Below are 18,997 nucleotides of genomic sequence, written 5' to 3' on the forward strand. Positions count from 1 at the left end.
CCACCACATGTGAATAGGAAAATGGCCAACATTTCACAAGTATTCACGTGCTTTGATGGTTTTAATCCGTACCTCTCAACCAACACATCATGAAGATCTTGAAAAATAACCTCATTCATCCGAAGCATTCGGTGGCACTCCCCTGGAGTGTTTACTGTCTCCATCAGCCATCCCATTCCACTTTGTTGTGAAAACACAAACCTCGGCGGTGCCTTATCCATATATGAGTCATGATAACTTTGTGCTAGCTTACCACAGCTCTCAACCATATTAAAAAAATTCACCATCAGACTCACTAGATTCATCAGACTCACTTGAAGACATCTGTGAACATTGACATAAACGAAATGTAAGATACAATTGTCACACATAAATAAAATGCAATAAAATAAAATGTACCACACATGCGACAAAAATAAAATAGTAGCATACATAAATGATATCACTCTCACTAAGCCAATTTCTACTTTTCATATTTATCCTTGTACTTCCTCCTAAGCCAATTGAACCTAATCTCATTAGTAGGCAAGGTCATGAACATCTCCCTTTGCTCCTTCTTCACAAACAGTTCAGACGCCATGTAATGTTCATTGCTATCATAGCCAGCCCCACAAGCAATCACAACCTCCATCACTTCATCAATAGAATATTTTCCATGTCTCTTAGAAACATATTCATTGGCTGAACTTGCCATACTTGTTACTGCTTCCTGAATTAGGAGTGCATTTCCAGACTTCGCCTTCTTACCACTTCTATCAATAGACCTTGCCAATCTTTTGCCACTCGCAGGTGGAGGAGTAATACCAATATCCTCCTCTTGTGTATCCGGAATGAATTCATCATCCTGCGGCTCACAATTGATTTCCTCATCTTGTGTCTCATCAACATTTTTTGGTGCTTCAACATTCACAACATGAGGAGACCAATGATCAATACCAATAGTAGTAATGTTAGAAAAACACTTGGCTAATTCATCTTCATTCTCAAGACCCTTCTTTTTGAACTTTCCACAACCCGGAATTTCCTAAAATAAGAAAAATAATAGTATTATTATAAGTATTACCAACATAATCGACATATGCAAAACAAATATATCATCAAAATTGAACCAACTTACAGCTCTAGCTTTTTTCCACCATTCGTCATCCATAGCTATAGTCTTCTTTATAGGATCCCAACCAGTCCCTATTTGCCTCAGCATTAGTTTCTTCCATACCTTGAAAATCTTCCTTTAACTTGTCCCATTTGTTCTTGATCTGAGCCTTCGTAACCATTATTCCAGCCCTTTCTTTGAACCCTTTCTCAACCTCAGCATACCCAAGTGCATTCAAGTGTGTGTTGGGCCGATTTCCTTTTCCAACTTGTTCGGCAAATAACATACACAACACCCGAGTGTTCTCCGAGTTCCAATCAATTTCAGGCATCTATCCAACTCACAAATGTCATATTAGAAACCATTAATCTACAACATTTTGCAACAAATATATCACCGATTAATCAAGTTTGAACTGCCCCAGTTTACAGCCTTTTCCTCTAGCTAAACACCTCTATCAATCAAGTTTGAGAATTGTGCAAAAGCACAATAACAGTAGTATATCTAACAGTACTATTTGCTTGTGGAATTTTTGAACTCATGGTACTAATATCTACCGGTACTACCCTAAAAGCACAATAATAGTTCTACAGATTACAATGGGCTGCTTCTGTGAGGAAAGCGAACTCATGGTGCAGCTAATTAAAATTTGTATGTCATTTAACTTCCAGATACACTACAGCCAGAAGTGAGTATCAAGTACTCGATATCACAGATAGAACAGGTAACCGTTAGCAAGCCTGAGTATGAAAACCCATATAAACAGGAAATGGAACAGCAGCACACCAAGAAGCACATAGACCCATTCAAACAACAATTCTTAACAATTCTTACATTTCCATTGCGCTTAATTTACATTTTCCTCGATGTCCAATCAAGTATACAATTGTGGTGTACCAAATACATGAACATGAACTGTTACCAGAAAATCAGAAATCTTGAGCCAAAGGGAAATACCTTTGAACAGGGGACCGACAGAAATCTTCAGCGGCGGGCCGCTCCGGCCTTCGGCGGGGTGCCGCGGCCGGCGCAGGGGCTTCGGCGCCGGGGCGAGCCGGCCGGCGTCGGGCTTCAGCGGCGGGGTGAGACGGCCGGCGTCGGGCTTCGGCATCGGTGGCGATTCGACGGCGTCGGGGCTTCGGCGGCGGGGAACTGCGGCCGGCGGCGCCCTTCGGCGGCAGGGCGCGACGCCCGGCGGCGGGGCGTGTCCAGATGCGGCGGGAGGCGGAGGTAGGCGGCCAGGCGGGGCTAGGGCAGCTGGCAGCGGGGCTCGGCCGACCTACGGCGGGGGCGGACGGCGAGGCTCCGGCCGCCGGCAGGGGCTACGGCGGCGGCGCAGCTCGGCGCAACCCTAGCCGCCAGCGCATGTACAGGCGCGGCCGGGCGAGTACTCACGCGAGAATGAAGAAGGAACAGAGGCGCGAGGCAAGAAAGAATGAAACGTTATGTTTGTGTAATCAGTGGCAGTGGTGGGTAATTACCAACTCCACGAGGAGGTTCAAAAGAGGACGTTTTGGAGCAGCAAAGGGGTGCTCTAAAACTCCAGCCCCAATTGCACTACAGCTCCATGAAGTTGGTAGCTCCATGAAGTTTTGGAGTTGACGTGTTTGGCTGATTTTTTTGCTGGAGTCGCTGGAGTTACGGAGTGGAGCTGTGCCAAACACCCCTAAATGAGCATATGGAGTGGAAGTGGAGGCAGACTGGGCAGAGTAACAAACTGACGACCACTGTCACTCTCACTCACTGACTGTCACAAAGCACGAACACGCTGGCCTTGACCTAGGAGAGCTAGAGTGGATATGGCAAAATAACAGACGGCTCACCTTTTGATGCAGGAGACCAACGGGAGGAAGACGCAGGCGAAAGCCTGCAGCTGTCGCTGCCCACTCTGCGCAAGCTCAGCTCCGCTCCGCTCCCGGCGGAGATCCCGATCCTGGAGTGACGAGCGAGCCACCCCGGATGGCGTGGCACGGACGTCACTTACCTCGGAAGTTTCATGCGCACGACACGAGATCCGGAATCAGAGAGCCATCACGAATCACGATCTACTACTCACTTATCCTCCGATGATCTGCCGCAGCTCAGAGAGAAAGAAAAGAAAGGATCCATGGCGGTTACTGAAACTGAAAGTGAAAGCTGGAGCGGAAAGTTTCACGCGGATGCAGCATGCCGCAGCAATTCCTTTTCTTTTCTTCTAGCAAAAAGAAAAAAAAAACATGGCGTCCTCTCCTCCTGACGACGTCTTCCCGGCCCACCTGGAGAGTTGAAGCGCAAGCCGCCGAAGCCTCCGGTACGGTGCTCCGGTGCTCCCCTGGCTCACCAACTCCACCCAACCCACCCGCGCCCTCTTCACTCCCCGTCCCCGGCCGGCCACTCCCCCTCTCGCTGCGCTGGGGGCCCCGCCGCCCACGCGCGAACAAGAACCGACCAACCTGAGCTACCACTCCGGGACTCCGCTGCCCCCTTTTCACGGCACGCCGTCCTGCGTCGCCAGGTCCCGGGGGCCGGCACCGCAATTATTGCCGCAGCGAAGCGACAGGTGTGGCGTCAATGGCGTGGGTCTGACCGCCACGGCCCATCGCCCCTAGCTGCTCGGTGTGGATGGAGCTAGTCATGGCGGCCATCATAGCGTAGCCACCCTTCTCCCTCGCTTGCCATCACGAGCTGCTTCTCTTCTACACTGGTTGCGGTAGCACACTGCGGAAGAAGCTCCTCCTCCTCCGCCCACGCGCGCAGTGGTGTCGTGCTGTGCTGCGCGTGCCGCGCATACGCGCTGCGGCTCCGGCGGCGGCGGCGGAGGCCTTGTCGTTTGCGGTGTCTCCGGCCGCCTGGGCGGGCGGGTTTGTTTAGTGGCGGAGGTGTACGGCGCCGGAGTAAAGAATTGGGGGCGGGTTGGATGCTGTGCGTGCGCGCGGAGGACGCGCTGGCCGCCGCAGCAGCCGCGGCCGCGGCGTCCGACAAGATGCGCTCCGTGACCCTGTCAGCCTCTCCTCTCTCTCCGGCTCTGCTCTGTCTCTTGCAATTTGCGAGTGTGCTTCATCAGGTCTTGGAGTCTTGCTCAAAGTTGGCTCTTTTCTCTTGGTCTGCTCGTGTGCAGGGGGGGCTCGATCCAGAGGGCGGTGCGGAGGATGGCCGGCGGTGGTGGCGGGAGGAAGTCCGGCGGTTCGGCGCGCGCGGCGAGCGGCGACGCGACGGCGAGCTGCTCTGGGGTTGGTTCTTTTCTCCTTTCCTTGATGATCATTACTCTCTTCCTCAAGAATCTCTTTCGACTCCAGTACCACAATTTCTGTGCCATTTCGGTTCATCGTTCGAGGATTTTTCGCTTCAAAAATTCTGAATTCGACAGGAATGCGCCGTGTGCCCGTGTAGTCTTGTGCATCCTGTCCTGCATCGGGCAGGGTAGTAAGGCGGCATCAGCTTCAGACAAGCTGCCCTCTCGCGTTCCGTGTTCGAGGGGCCCAGATGATGAAATGTCACTTTCCCCTTCTCTATTTGCCTACTTCTTCGCTGCCCTTGTCGCATGCAGTGCAGGGGCAATGGGGCATGGATGGTTTCCCCCCTGTCTCGGCTGTATCCTTAGGCTATGCTCCAATGGCGTGCTTGTTTCTTGGTTCCAAGACTGTTTCAGGTGGTGTCTGAACCCTGATGGCAGCTCTGATCTGGTGTTTGTGTTCCCTTTGCAGGATGATACCAGCACTGGCAGTGGCAAGAGGGAAGGGGCGAGAAGGTGCAGCATGCGGCAGTACCGGTCTCAGCTGGAGCAGGAAGTGAGTGCCTTTCTACTTTCTTGGTTCATAAACTCTACAATTTTGAATTTTGTAGATTGTGGTTTTAAGTTGAATGAATTTCGCTTGTTTCGAGTAGCTCTGTTCGACTGTTCCTGTTAGATGGAAGCAGTTACCGATGCCACTGGCTGCTATTGGCCGTGGGCATTTCCAGTGGTTCACTGAAAAGAAAATTGCTCATGAACCTCTGATGAAATCCAGTATCTAAAATTTGTTCCCTGTAAATTCATATTAATTCAAGTTTGGTAAACTTATGTGCATTTTCTTTTGTTTTTTCATGACACGCATGTTAGACACGTCACAGGGAATGTGTACAATTTGTTCCAAGTATACTATGTTTATGCCAGAAACTGATTTCGAGCAGTTCTCCGTGAATAATTTGTAGCTTCTGAGACAGGAGAAAAACTGTGCAGATTAAAAGAACAAAAGCAAATATTCCCAGATGTGATCGAGTACTAAGTGTAATACTCTAGTCCTGACATACCTGTACAGGTTAAGAAATTGCAAAGGCAACTTCAAGAAGAGGTTGACTTGCATCTGGCATTGGCAGATGCCATTACTTATAACGCCGCACTGATACTAAAGTCTTCTATAAAGCTTCCAGACAAGGTGCACACTTTAGATTTTAATGTATCTATTTGTTCCTGACATTCATTATGGACCCCGTAATCTCATGATATCCTCTCCTTTTTAAAGGCACATGAGCTATTAATTAGCATAGCCTCTTTGGAGATCGCTATCACAAAGCTTGAAGAGGATCTAAATCACCTGCATTACCAGTTATGTCACGCAAGGAATGAAAGGCTACTTGCAGAGAATAACCCAGGATGCTTGCTACCTATACCATCAGATTGCCAACCCTCCACAGCTTGCAATTTCACAGAGGAAGAAGTAAGTTATCTTCATAGTTTTAATCTAATTTTGAAGGTGCGCTTTTTTATTATGCAATTAGTCACTGTTTCCTTGTTACTTTTCTAAGCACGTATCAATGTTAAGAGATTTGGGATTCAGTGATTATCACTCAGTGGAAGAAGATGTTTCTACTGAACCTGAAGATAAACAGGATGGTGAAAAAGACACTGAAGATAGAGAGCGGGTATCTCTAAATAGGCTGCTAGAAAAGCACCAAGATGTTTCTTTAACTGGACTGTTGGAACACCGTAATGAAGAGGTCTGCAGTTACATTCTCAGTTTTACACATCTTGGTAGTTGGTACCTATGAAAATTAAGCTTTCAGTGAAGCAAAATCTTATTGTGTTCTGCAGATGCAAGAGGCATGCTCTATTGAAAAAGAAAGCAAAGAAGATCAGAAGATAGATGCACTACCATTTAGCCAATCCAATTTGAAGAAAAACAGCATGAGAGAAAATGTATGGAATAATCCAAATCAGCTATCTGAAGAGATGGTGCGCTCCATGAAAGATATCTTCCTTCATTTATCTGCATCTTCCAAGATATCACCAGAGGCGACTTTTGCTAATTCATCTTCATCAGCAGAACGTCTATCTGGTTCAACATTGACGTCTTTGTCGGATTCATCTGTAATAGCCTCAGTGTTGCGCAGTCCTTCAGTTGACTTGCACCACGATGATGGTATTACTGATGAAGTTAGAAACTTCGACCCATACAACGTTAATGGAAAGGAAGCCCGGAGAGACATTGGAAGCTATTGTTCAGTAGCTGAAGTGTCTTGGATGTATATTGGCAATGAACAACTTGAATATGCATCTGGAGCTCTGAAAAAGTTCAGGTTTCCATTTAAGCACTTGCCTTCAGCTATTAATTATTGACACAATACATATTTGCAAAATGATCTGGTAAAAATTAGAACAACCAGAGCAACAATGAAGCAATATGATGTAAGGCATTATTACATAAGTGAGAAAAAATTACAATTAAGTGCTCGTAACTGTTTCTGGCATTCACCTTTTGCAGATTTCTTGTGGAGCAACTATCCAAGGTTGACCCAACTTGTATGGACTGTGATGAACGATTAGCATTTTGGATTAACCTGTACAATGCACTGATAATGCATGTAAGTATGATAATTTTTATGCTCATTTTTAAGGATTGTCCCTAATTTATTTGTTTAGACATAGAAGATGATAATTTCTTTTGTTCCTTTTTGGCAAAAAAAAAGTATGCATCCTGTATGTTGTTCTTTGCTTACTTGAACTTTACCAGGCATATTTGGCATATGGTGTACCTGAAAATGACATCAAGCTTTTCACACTGATGCAGAAGGTTCGATTAATATCTCTTTGATTTAGTTTGCACTGGAGTTTGGGCTTATGTTTAACCAACTAGAGATAATGTTGCAGGCCTGTTACACAGTCGGTGGGCAGTCTGTCAGTGCAGCTGAAATAGAGTTTGTGATTCTGAAGATGAAAACTCCAGTGCATCGACCACAACTAGTATAACTCAGTTCCTCATTTACAGGTCCATCTATTTATTGTACATATCAAATGTATCTTACTATTTTCCTCCTTTTCAGTCCTTGATGTTGGCCCTTCACAAATTTAAAACTTCAGAGAAGCTCAAAAGATATTCAATCGATAATACTGAACCCCTTATACTCTTTGCACTCTGTTGTGGGATGTTCTCTTCACCTGCGGTAAGTGAAGGAGTTATAATGAAACTCTGTTGCAGAAACAAAATTTAGTAGCATAATTTGCCATACTATGTGTTTACCATGCTAGCAGAACGGTTTTTATTTTTTTGAGACCATGCTAGAAGAAATGCTTCGAACGCTTTAGTTTCAACTTTTCTTAGCTTTTAGTATTATATGCTTTAAAAATAACTGAGCATGGATCTATGAAGTATCATCTACTTTCAAGAAACACGAAATTCAAGTTACAGTTCTCATATTAAATTTATCATGATATTTAAACTGTATTCTTGACTTCTTGCTATGAGTTTTGGAAATAACAAGTCGATAGTTACTATCACCAGGTACGTATTTTCTCTGCTGCGAATATTCGACAGGAGCTTCAAGAATCAATAAGAGACTACATCCGAGCATCAGTTGGTATAAATTACAAAGGAGAGCTTATAGTCCCAAAGCTACTGCAGAGCTATGCCAAAGGCATTGTAGAGGACTCTCTGCTTGCCGATTGGATCTGTCGTCATCTAACACTAGAACAAGTCGCTGCAATCCAAGATACTTCATCTTCACACAAGCAGCGCCTCCTTGGAGTGCGCAGTTTTAGCGTTATCCCATTCGATTCAAGATTCCGGTACCTATTCTTGTCCGATAACATTAGATGCCAGAAATGAAACAGGCTGCATTGCTTATATGCAGGAATTAACTAGAGTGAGCATTTTGACATAGTGAAGAATGAAAAGATTAACAGTTGTACATTTTGTAAATTTTGGGGGTGATTATGATTTTTCTCTGTATGTATAGTACTAAAGTTCAGTTAAGTGCTACTACAAAGTACAAAGTACAAATTAGCCAACTGCTATTGCATTTGTGCGACTAGTTTTAAATATAATGTTATTCGGTATATAACTGTAACATTGATTATATATACACTAGTCTATCAACTCGTGCTCCCGCACGGGCTAGGGCTAATAAATTTAAGAGCTATTGCATTAGAAAGTTATTTTAAAATTAGACTCCTAGCTACTAATTAAAATTATTTACCTAGGTCTCTCGTATATTTAATATACTATACAATATGTGTACTTATCTTTGTTCTTGTGATTGATTTTTAATTAGTAGTTATTCTACACATTTTTCACTCACATTCATATCATTTTCACTTTTTTATCATATATTGTATTTATCATCTATCGCTTCCTCTCATGCATGTATAAATGGTCTACATGATGACACCCATCATGCATATATACCTTAACTTATTATTATTATTATTATTATTATTATTATTATTATTATTATTATTATTATTATTATATTAATAATGTCATAAATAGGTTTTAAAGATATTTATGTATAATGAACATGCAAGATATACGTGGGTAATTTAGATACAAATTTACAAGAATATTTTAAATTATTTTTAATAATGACATGTGTGGATAATTTATATAAAGATTATGGAGGTTATTTTCATTATTTTTTATAATGACAGAGTTAGTAATTTAGATATAGGTTTATAGATTTAATTCAGAATATTTTCATCATGATAATGGTGTGTAATTGTTTTAGAAATCATAGTAGAAAAATGTCTATGATTATAAGAGTCTACAGGATTGATGCTCGAATATTTCTGATTTTTTGAGAATTTCTATGATTTATTTTTGTTCCTAGCGCATCTTGTGAGAATTAATGCGGATTCTCCATGAAAAAAAATGAGGGCACACACCTAACAAGCAAATTTTGTTAAATATTCTAACACAATACTCATATAGATACATATTTGTTACTATCTTCATCCAATTGTGATAGATCTCAGTTAGCAATTACTCTATAAATTTTCATCCATATTAATATTTTTTTTTCCTTTTTTCACTTTGGATTTTAGGTATGCGCTTGAATTTATTTAATGGACTCTAAGTTTGAGCTATATTTTTAACATGAAAAAAGTCCGAATTACTACCCTCAAGTACGGTTGAAGTCCAAATAATCCCCTAAAGTATTCTTTGGTTCGATATACCCCTAGACTATGCTATTTAGTTCAATTTACCCCACACAATTTGTCCTTTTTGTTTCTCCATACACAAGTTGAATATCAATTTAAATTTTTGCAGGGTGGCAGTGGACACTACAATGTATATCAAAAAATATACTATGAATTTTTCATCATTATTTTTTGTATAATTTTATATCCTTAGAATTTATCTATTATTAAATATCATACTCTATCAAAATAATGATAAAAAAATTCATGATCAATTTTCTAACATGTGTTATTATCATCTTCCAAAATTTTAACTTAAAACTCTGCTTGTGTATGGAGAAACAAAAATAACAAATTGTGTTAGGGAATATATTAGGGGGTTAAATGAACCAAGAAATAGTTTAAGGGATTTTCTGGACTTTATCTATACTTAAGGGGAGTAATTTGGACTTTCTGCTTTGAGCATTGAAATTTATATTCTCATCACTTGCTCGATACATTTATAAATGGTGACACACATCGTGCTATATCCTTAATGATTATTCTATATACCAACAATATAAGAAATAGATAATTTAAAATCATATATTTGTGTACCTTGGGTGTACTTTTAGTGATAGTTTTTTGGATTCAAATTTAAGATTACCTCATATTACTTTTAATAATGGCATATGTGGGTAATTTGTAACACACTAATGTGTATATTCTTCATTATTATTTTCTATACAAAGTGTATAAGAAATAAACAATTTAGAATTATATATTTATGTAACTTTGGGTATATTTTTAGTGAATGTGATTTGGATTCAAATTTAGGGTTATCTCATGTTATTTTTAATAATGGTATATGTGAGTAATTTAATTGCAAATTTAAGGGGTTACTTTATATTACTTTTTTATAATGTTAGTGATGCGCAATTTTAGACGCAAATCTAAGATATTATTTTAATTTTATTAGAATAAGCATAAGTTGGTAATTTAGGTGAAGATTAGGGGTAACTTTAATTTTTTTGTATAACGGAAGAGGTGGGTAATTTAGATGAAGATGAGGGGTTACTTTAGTTTATTTTATATAATGGTAGAGGTGGGTAATTTAGATATAAATTTTGAGGTTACTTTAGGTTATTTTTATAATAGCATAGGTGGGTAATTTTGTTAAAAAAATGTAATAAATCCAAATGCTTTGATGATTAGCCTACCATATTGATGGTAAGATGTTTTTTTAGACAATTTCTAGGATTCTCTCTTCTTCTAGAGTGTCCACCTAAGATTTTTATGTGGCTTCATGTGGAGGCTTCAAAAGAGCCTCTAATTGGTAATGGTAAGATAAGATAGAGCAGGTTACTGACTTAATTAGTTAATTACTGCCAAGCAACACAAAATTATGCTAGAAATTCACAACCAGTAATCCTGCATGTACATCAATCCAACTGAACTACAGCTGCTACTGAATACTGAACTTTCTCAAGGTGTATGGTGCTTCTGCGCGCACGGATTTCTCGAGCTGAAACTGCATGCAATCTAGCATTCATTTCTGAATCGGCTCGATGTCGATGAGCAGGCCCTGAGACGGGTACGGCAGCGGGAACCTGGAGAAGTTGCGGTCGCAGCCGGCGGCGAGCTTCCACCTGAAGCGCGTCACGATGTAGTGCACGGTCACCAGCGTCTCCACCCTGGCGAACTCGTTCCCGGGGCAGACGCGCGCGCCGCCGCCGAACGGCACGAAGGCGAAGGGCGGCACCGCCGCCGCTGGGCTCTCGAACCGCGCCGGCTCGAACCTGCCGGGCTCCGGGAAGATGGCCGGGTCCCACTGAGTCATGTTGGCCGCGTGGATCACCTGCCAGCCTTTGGGTATGAGGTAGCCGCCGTACTCGACGTCGGCGACCGTCTTCCTCATCATGCTGAACACCGGAGGGACCATCCGCAGCGTCTCCATCGCCGCCGCCCAGGTGTACCTCATCCTGGTCAGGTCCTCCCACGACAGAGCCTCACCGGGCGCCTTGCTCCGCGCGATCTCTTCTTGCTCTGATCAAATAAGTTCCAAATTTCCACCGTCCATGGATTAGGAAAAGCCACCAGGATGAATGTTATGGATGGAGGCTAGCTTATGATCAAGGCTGCGAGAATAATCATATACCCTGGACAACTTTTTCATAGGTGTCTTTGTCGAACTCGAGCTGCCGGATGAGGAAGGTGAGGAGGGCGGCGGTGGTGTCGTGCGCGGCGACCATGAGGAACATGACGTTGTCGATGATCTCCTCGTCGTGCAGGCCCTCCACGAGCATGAGCGTGACCACGTCGTCGGACGGCGAGCTCTCCCCGCGCTCCAGCCTGGCCCTCCTCTCCTGGATGACCCCGGCGACGGCGCGCCGCCCGCGCCGGCTCGCGGCGAGGCAGCGGCTGTAGCTGGTGAAGGGCAGGTTGACCGGGACCGCCCAGATGCCCCTCAGCAGCTGCTGGAACTCCGTCCACAGCTCCCGCCGGACGGCGGCGTCCCTCCCCAGGCCGAAGATGGTGGTGCTCATGATGTCGAAGGTCAGCAGCTTCATCGACGGCATCACGGCCACGGCGCCGCGGCCGCGCCACTCCGCGTCGAGGTGGCGCCGGACCTCGCCGTCCATGCCGGCGACGTACCTCTTGACGGCGTCCACCCTGAGGAACTGCACCATCATGGCCCTGACGCGGCGGTGCTCGTCGCCGACCACGTCCCGGATCGTCCTGCGGCCGACCATCCGGGCGAGGGACTCGGGGGTCTTGGCGGTCACCGCGGCACTGGAGAAGATGAACTTGTTGGCGGCGGAGCCGACGAGGAAGGCCGTCGGGCAGCCGAAGAGGGACAGACGCGACACGGGGCCGTACGCGGCCACGCAGCGCCGGAGCCAGTCGTCGGCGGTGTTGGCGCGGAGGGCGCGGACCAGGCTTAGCGTCTGCCCGATGAAAGGTAGACTGAACGAACCGGGAGGCAGCGGGGGCTGTGTCTTCTTGCCGCCGGCGCTGGCAGAGAGGAGGCGGAGCAGTACTAGTGGGAGCGATGCAACAACGGCGAGGATGGCGACTGCAGCCGCCAACATCGCCGGAGTAGCATCCATTGCTTCGATCAAGATATTTGCACTAGTTTTTCCTTACTGTCTGTGCTGCAAAGGTCCAGATTTTCAGTAGTGGCTGCAAAAGTCCACCCCAACTTTTCATCATTTGATTGTTGGAATTGATGGAGGAATAATTTAAGATTGTTTCTGGGTGATACCTTGTTGCTGAAAGTTGGAAACCATTGGAATACGGACAAGATGAATCAGTCAGCAACTAGACAATTTTCCCTAATTCATGTATTGGCAGTCGTCTGACTGAGAACGACATAAAGGTCAACAAGAATACAGGACGATGAAAAATAGTGAAGACAACCTCTAGATAGGCAAGCTGCTGGAAATGGCAGTGAAGTGTTCCTTTCACTAGACCGTTGCTAGATGGGAGTATGGGACACCGAAATGGAGGGGCGCCTATAACAGACTTCTTGAAAAAACCAATAGAGCATAATCTAATATCAGCATGATGCGTGCTCTATTTAAGAAAGATGTGTGCTCTATTTTTAAAAAAAAACAAATGCAGATGCAAGATATGTGCTATTTAAGACAAAGAAAAGGTGAAGGGTCGGAAAATCAGTAGACAAGCACTACTGTTATCGAATATAGTTTGAAGAAAGAAGCATGGGTGCGAATGAGATATGCGCTCTCGGAAGGTTTCGAATTTCGATGAAATTTCAACAAAATTTCATGAATTTGGGTAATTTTGATGGTGACCAAAAAAAAAAGCCTGAAATTACTATTACACCTATGCATTATGCATGATATTTTCATTGTTTGTGTTGCATATTCTCCAACGTAATAGATGTATAGCCATAAGACATGCTAATCATTTGTTTTACATATAAAGACTTTAAAAAATCATATGTTTTGGTCAAGACTCTAAACAAATTCGCCGAAATTCGCGAATTTCGGTGGTGAATGAAAAAAGTCCACTACATATTTTACATGCTGCATATGCTTCATCTGTAGTCTGCACCTTGCAGCTCACGAGGTGACGCATTTGTCAAACAACATTTTGCTGAAGTAGATGATCAGATGATGGCACACATTACTAGCCATGATAAGAATAGCACCCACAAACCATGCACAACCACTTCACAAACATATACTAATAGATTCATGATCATGAACCATGCAACATGTGTTTCCTACTTTCGTTAGTTCCAATTGCGAGTACAGCAGGTGACCAGGCACATCTGGAAAAAAAAGACCTTTACAACTAACAACTCAAACCATGTTTGCTTACTTATATGGAACCGAGGCACTAATATAGTATCCTTCCTGTATGTTCCTATGTTTTTCCTTCCAACCAAATGTGATGGACCTGTTTAACAACGTTCCTGTATGTTCTTGATGGTGTGTGAGCTCCCTGACGGCTTGCTGTAAGTGAACTTCACCCCAGAGTGAGCGTCGCCCCTCGAGTGCAGCGCTGGTGGAAGATGCTGATGGGCCTTGCCAAGCATGACTCCCACAGTCCCACCACAACCGAGTAGCCGAAAGTTTCTCGACAGAAAATGGTGCCAAGCTCCCCCACCAGGCCACCACCGCCGACTCCTCGGTTCTCACTGTCACAGCAGTCCTCTCCGGTGCCCAGCCATTACCAGTCACCGCCACGGCACCACCACCTCCCCGAGTCCGAAGCCCCATCCGTTCGCTGCCTCCGCGCCGCCCCATCCGCCGCCTGCCTGCGGCCTCCGATTCCAATCCGTCCTCACCACCGGTGGTCCGGTCATCTCCTCTGCTCCCACTACGCTCCCTCATATGGATGTGCAACGGGTATAAATTACCCGTGTGCCCGCGGGTAAAAACTCGGTAGGGCAAGAATACGGGTGCTATTTTGTATTCACGGGTACGGGTGCATGTTTGAGTTTGTGCCTGTGGGTAAAAAATTAGGGAGTGTTTGATTCCACAGGCTAAAGTTTAATCCCTGTCACATTGTTTAGATACTAATTAGGAGGACTAAACATGAGCTAATTATAAAATCAATTACAAGGCTAATTCTCGATACGAATCTATTAATCCTAATTAGTCCATGATTTGACAATGTGAAATCATGAATTAATTAGGTTTAATAAATTTCTCTCGTGAATTAGCCTCCATCTGTGCAATTGATTTTGTAATTAGTCTATATTTAATACGCCTAATTAGTATCTAAACTTTAGTAGCTTACTCGTGCCTAGGAACCCGTGACATGTCAACCCTGTACAAATATAGATATAATCGATTACTAGGGTTCCTCCGATCCTAACCCTCCCGCAGTCCCGCTCGGCCGCTCCCGCACCCCGCGCACCAGGCGGCCGCCGCCACCTCCCCGCCGCCACCTCTTCGCCCGCCCACCTCCCCGCCGCCACCTCTCTGCCGCCCGCTCCACCGCCCGCCGCCCGAGTCCCGACGCCCGGTACCCCCATCGCCGCCCCAAGCCGCTGGTCAGTCTTCTTCCTTCTCTATTTAGTAGGCAGCGTTCAGTAGAATGAATGAATGATAGATCCATGAACTACACTATGTCACTCTTTAGATCCCACCCGTCTGTCAGCCTTGGCCTGCCGTAAGCCATGAGTCCGCCTCTGCGCCGGGGTGTTCCTCCTCACCGCAAATCGGCTGCTGCTTCCGCGCCGTGGAGGTGTTTCCGACTTTCCGCCTGTTGGGATGGGGCAGCTTTGCAGACGCCTGCAACCTGTTCGACCGAATGCTTCTGCGAAGGATATTAGTCTCACCTAACCGTATCGAGGCTTGTGTGCTATTGTTCAGTTTCATGCTCGTGTTCGTCTTCAATTGTTCTGTTGATTGAAAGTTGCTGTACCTCTTAGAAATGGTCTATCTAGTGAGAATCACGTAGCCCTAATGCTTTGATTGCTTTCTGCGGTTCAAATCAGTATGCTTTATAATTAATAGATAATACGTGATGTTGGCTAGTAAACACCATTCGTTCAACTTTTGCCCTTGTATTTGTTCAAACATTTCATCCTCAGCAGTAGTAGGCTGACAGATGGCAGGCCAAGGCTGACAGACGGCTGGTTGCCTGGCGGGTACGGATGTGCCCGCGGGTGATGCGCGTGGGCACAACTTCTTGCCCGTGACGGCGGCTAGCACAGGCACAGGTACAGGTTTTGCCTCGCGGGTGCGGGTCTGTAAACCGTCTGGCCGCGGACAATGTGCCCGTTGCCCCCTCGTTCTCCTACCCGATCTTCCAGATTTGGCCTGCAGAAGTACGTAGATGATTCTGCTAGCAAGGCATGTGGATTCTTGCCGTCTTTTTCTTTCATTTCCTTTCAGTTGCAGGTGGAAAAATATGGTTATATATTTCTAAAAGGTTCGTTAGTCCTTTTACTGCTTTATTTAATCAGATTTGGATCTATTGCTAGGCTATAAGTCAGATTTCCCCCCTATTCTCCCCTCTGAGCTTCTAGCTATATTTGTTCTTGGGCATAACATTTAGTGGCGTATTAGTCCATGAACCCAAATCACCACATTAAAGGTGCCTTCACCATGCTAATTATATCAGTATAATTACTTCAAAACTAATCTCAATCAGTTATTCAAACTGCAAAGGTTTTATTTTATTTGCTTCGTATAAAAGAAATAAACTTACTTTAACCTTTTAGAGAGCAAGGAATCTACTACATATATCCATAAAGTTTTACTAGTTGTTTTTCTCATTTATTCTGATCATGGCCAGGTACTGATAACTTAAGAAACCAACCGGCGGAATTATTTGATCATGTCTGGCATGCAAGTACCTGCAGGAGCCAGTGATTCGTCGGTAGTTCTGGCGCCGCCCCAGCAGCAGCAGGAGCAAGAAGTCACCGTCACCCAGTTTTCTCCTGAAGCAGTCGATGGAATCATAACTAGTGAAGTTGTTCTGGCGCCGCCTAGATCAGCAGCAGAAGCAGGGGCAAGAGGGGTCACCGTCACCCAGTTTTCTCCTGAAGCAGTGGATGAAATCATAAAAAGATACAAGGCATTCCCAAAGTCGGAGACCGACGAGTTGGACGAGAAGCGGGGCTGGTTGATGGTGCTGGCTACGCTGACGGCCTCCATCACTTACAGCGCGGCGCTTAACCCACCTGGCGGCGTGTGGCAAGCTGATGATGCCACCAATGGGTATGTTGCTGGCAGCCCTGTTCTCCTTAGCAAACACCCCCATCGGTATAAGGCATTCTACTACTTCAACGTCATGTCCTTCCTGGTATCAGTGGTCATCATCGTTGCACTTTCCGTTCCAAAGTTCTTCGATGGAGAAAGAATGCGTTATTGCAACATGCTCGTAGTCTTGGACATAATGAGCTTGATGGGGGCGTTTGTTGCCGGCTCCGCCAACTGCACATTCGATTACGTATGTGGGATCACAGTGTTGGCGCCTTTACTACTTATCGTTTTTTATGGAGAATCCGTGAGCAGCTCAAGCAGAATGCATAAGAATGTATCCCCGTAACCTAGCTGCTTATATTAATTCGGGCTCTTGGCTCGCTCTCCCTTGTTTGTTATCGTCATTTTCCTATATTGTAATAATTGATATATTTCGGTTATCAGTGTGTGTTTTTTTTCATTTTGTGTTAAATACTTGTTTATTTCAAACCTTTCTTGAGCTATGTTAAATCCGCTTGTAATCCACTCCAATTTTTAGCTTCCCAAGGTTTCATACCTGCCACATTTTGTAAGAATTGTATTCCTTATGCATGTAAAATTGAAGCCCTATGTTTGGTGTATAGGTCCACTGCCATTGGATCATTCGTTCATACCTGCCACAAAATAGGCTATGTGCATCCACTGCCATTGGATCGTTTGCTCAAGGTCGTCTTCCTCATATTTTGTCCATGGCCGCAGCTAGTAGTGCGCAATCCATCATGATGCAGATCCGATCCGCTGCCCAGAATCTAGATGCAGGAGTTAGTTGTTCATCATGAGACCATTAGACTGCCAGATGCTGCAGTCACATGAATCTGAGATTGATTTTGGCACCAACCTTCTTCTGTGATCTCCTTTTTGGCCTGACGAATCCATCGTTCGGGGCTGCCGATCGGTGATATGTCTCAGCCTCTCAGGTTACCTACAGCGCCGTGATGTACTTGCCTGATGAAGATCCCAATAGGTTACTTCTACACATCCCCGATTGACCTTTGTTTCGTACCTCCTCCTGATCACCAGGACACTTCATTGTTTATGCTTGCTTGCGTGAACTCCCCACACTTGAACATCTCAAGTCGACTATTTGAAGGAGATGAGTTGCGATTTTAATGCTATCATAGGTGAGGCGAGGCCGCAACAGAGGCATGGGCGCATGGCATCTGCGAGCAATGGACCCAATCGCCTATCGGTGACTATAGGGTTTGCCGCTGAGGTGCTACATAACCATGTAGATTAACAGAGCTCTCACGTTCATGCATGGAGATATATAATTAATATTTGAGCCAACTTTATGGCATAGGTGGGTAATTCCAACACAACAATTGGGGATTACTTTAATCTATTTTTCATAATGGTAAATGTGAGTAATTTGTTAAAAAGTATAATAGATCCAAGGACTATTATTGCCAGGGATGAATAGACTCCACCAAATTGATGGCCAGATGTTTCTGATTGTTTTTAAGAATTTCTAGGATTTCTCTCTTTTTCTAGAATGTCCACCTAGAATAAAAAGAATTTCTATGATTTCTCTCTTTTTCTAGAATGTCCACTAGAATACTAGGTGGCTTCACGTAGAACTTCTAATTAGTAATAGTAAGATGTTGACCGGCTCTAACTGACCATACTTGCCCAGCAACTTCTCTTCAGTGTTATAACATTCTAGTGTAGCTATGATCGCGGCTCTGGCCAAATCCTAGTGGTAGCTCTCCTGATTTTGTTATTTGCAGTCCAGGTAACAACCAGTTTATATAAATAGAACTCTACAGTAGTAGACTTAAGACTACGAAGCATAGTTTTTTTTCTTCTCCTTTCCGTTGAGATCTTTAGATCTACACAACCACTGAACTACTCAGTCCAGATACATGAGATATTGGGAACCATGTCACCTCTCAATTTTGTGTGCAGCAGGACTAACAAAAATTCACCACAACGTGCTGTGGGCCTGTGGCCTTGCTGTTCTGCCTCTGCTCACCTTCCCCTGGTCCACCAGTTCCTGCACAGAGCAGGAGCAAAGTTCCCGCTCCTAGAGCTCTGCATATTTCACTGGGACAGAAACTCAGCCTCTCCCACATTTCTGTGATTCTGTCCATGGCAATCCACCAGTGAAATTGGTGTTTCACAGTACCAGTGCCGTCCTCAAGACGGAAATTTCTTTGTAAATTAAATCATGAAAGACTATGAGTAGTCTGGTACTCTGGTTAGTACTCGGTAGAAACGAAGTGCCGTGAATTGCATGATGCTGATAATCATCAGGTGAAACCTTAATTTAATTGGGATGGTTCGACAACTTTTCTCTAGTCCCCAGAGGTAGAGATGAACACGGGATGA

General features: G+C 44.6%; 4 protein-coding genes across 9 annotated transcripts; 2 read left to right on the top strand and 2 right to left on the bottom strand.

The window, feature by feature from the left end:
- Positions 1 to 405: 405 nt before the first annotated feature.
- Positions 406 to 1,424, bottom strand: LOC101763675 (L10-interacting MYB domain-containing protein-like). The gene is made up of 3 exons (XM_012845473.2): positions 1,217 to 1,424; positions 1,118 to 1,152; positions 406 to 1,024 (listed from the first exon to the last, which is right to left on the bottom strand). Exons 1-3 carry the CDS (start codon positions 1,422 to 1,424, stop codon positions 464 to 466), a joined length of 804 nt encoding a protein of 267 aa, XP_012700927.1. The 3' UTR covers positions 406 to 463.
- A 2,044-nt stretch (positions 1,425 to 3,468) lies between these two features.
- Positions 3,469 to 8,384, top strand: LOC101784984. Of its 5 annotated transcripts, none has more exons than XM_004966113.4 (12): positions 3,469 to 4,072; positions 4,191 to 4,302; positions 4,777 to 4,860; positions 5,371 to 5,487; positions 5,575 to 5,769; positions 5,858 to 6,049; positions 6,144 to 6,628; positions 6,814 to 6,913; positions 7,063 to 7,122; positions 7,200 to 7,292; positions 7,373 to 7,492; positions 7,831 to 8,384. In XM_004966113.4, exons 1-12 carry the CDS (start codon positions 3,990 to 3,992, stop codon positions 8,152 to 8,154), a joined length of 1,965 nt encoding a protein of 654 aa, XP_004966170.1. In that variant the 5' UTR covers positions 3,469 to 3,989; the 3' UTR covers positions 8,155 to 8,384. The 5 variants fall into 5 exon arrangements, with proteins under 5 accessions (XP_004966170.1, XP_004966172.1, XP_022681588.1 ...); XM_004966115.3 differs by having other exon boundaries at positions 4,057 to 4,072; positions 5,352 to 5,487; XM_022825853.1 differs by having other exon boundaries at positions 4,058 to 4,072; positions 4,440 to 4,860; positions 7,120 to 7,122.
- A 2,407-nt stretch (positions 8,385 to 10,791) lies between these two features.
- Positions 10,792 to 12,856, bottom strand: LOC101786192 (taxane 10-beta-hydroxylase). The gene is made up of 2 exons (XM_004966116.3): positions 11,602 to 12,856; positions 10,792 to 11,489 (listed from the first exon to the last, which is right to left on the bottom strand). Exons 1-2 carry the CDS (start codon positions 12,551 to 12,553, stop codon positions 10,993 to 10,995), a joined length of 1,449 nt encoding a protein of 482 aa, XP_004966173.1. The 5' UTR covers positions 12,554 to 12,856; the 3' UTR covers positions 10,792 to 10,992.
- Positions 12,857 to 14,804: 1,948 nt separating this feature from the next.
- Positions 14,805 to 17,235, top strand: LOC101786588. Of its 2 annotated transcripts, none has more exons than XM_004966117.3 (2): positions 14,805 to 14,970; positions 15,060 to 17,235. In XM_004966117.3, the coding sequence occupies exon 2, from the start codon at positions 16,263 to 16,265 to the stop codon at positions 16,974 to 16,976; it is 714 nt and encodes a 237-aa protein (XP_004966174.1). In that variant the 5' UTR covers positions 14,805 to 14,970; positions 15,060 to 16,262; the 3' UTR covers positions 16,977 to 17,235. The 2 variants fall into 2 exon arrangements, with proteins under 2 accessions (XP_004966174.1, XP_004966175.1); XM_004966118.3 differs by having other exon boundaries at positions 14,902 to 14,970; positions 16,221 to 17,235.
- Positions 17,236 to 18,997: the final 1,762 nt, after the last annotated feature.

This window comes from Setaria italica, chromosome IV (assembly GCF_000263155.2).
Source record: "Setaria italica strain Yugu1 chromosome IV, Setaria_italica_v2.0, whole genome shotgun sequence".
Taxonomy (NCBI): domain Eukaryota; kingdom Viridiplantae; phylum Streptophyta; class Magnoliopsida; order Poales; family Poaceae; genus Setaria; species Setaria italica.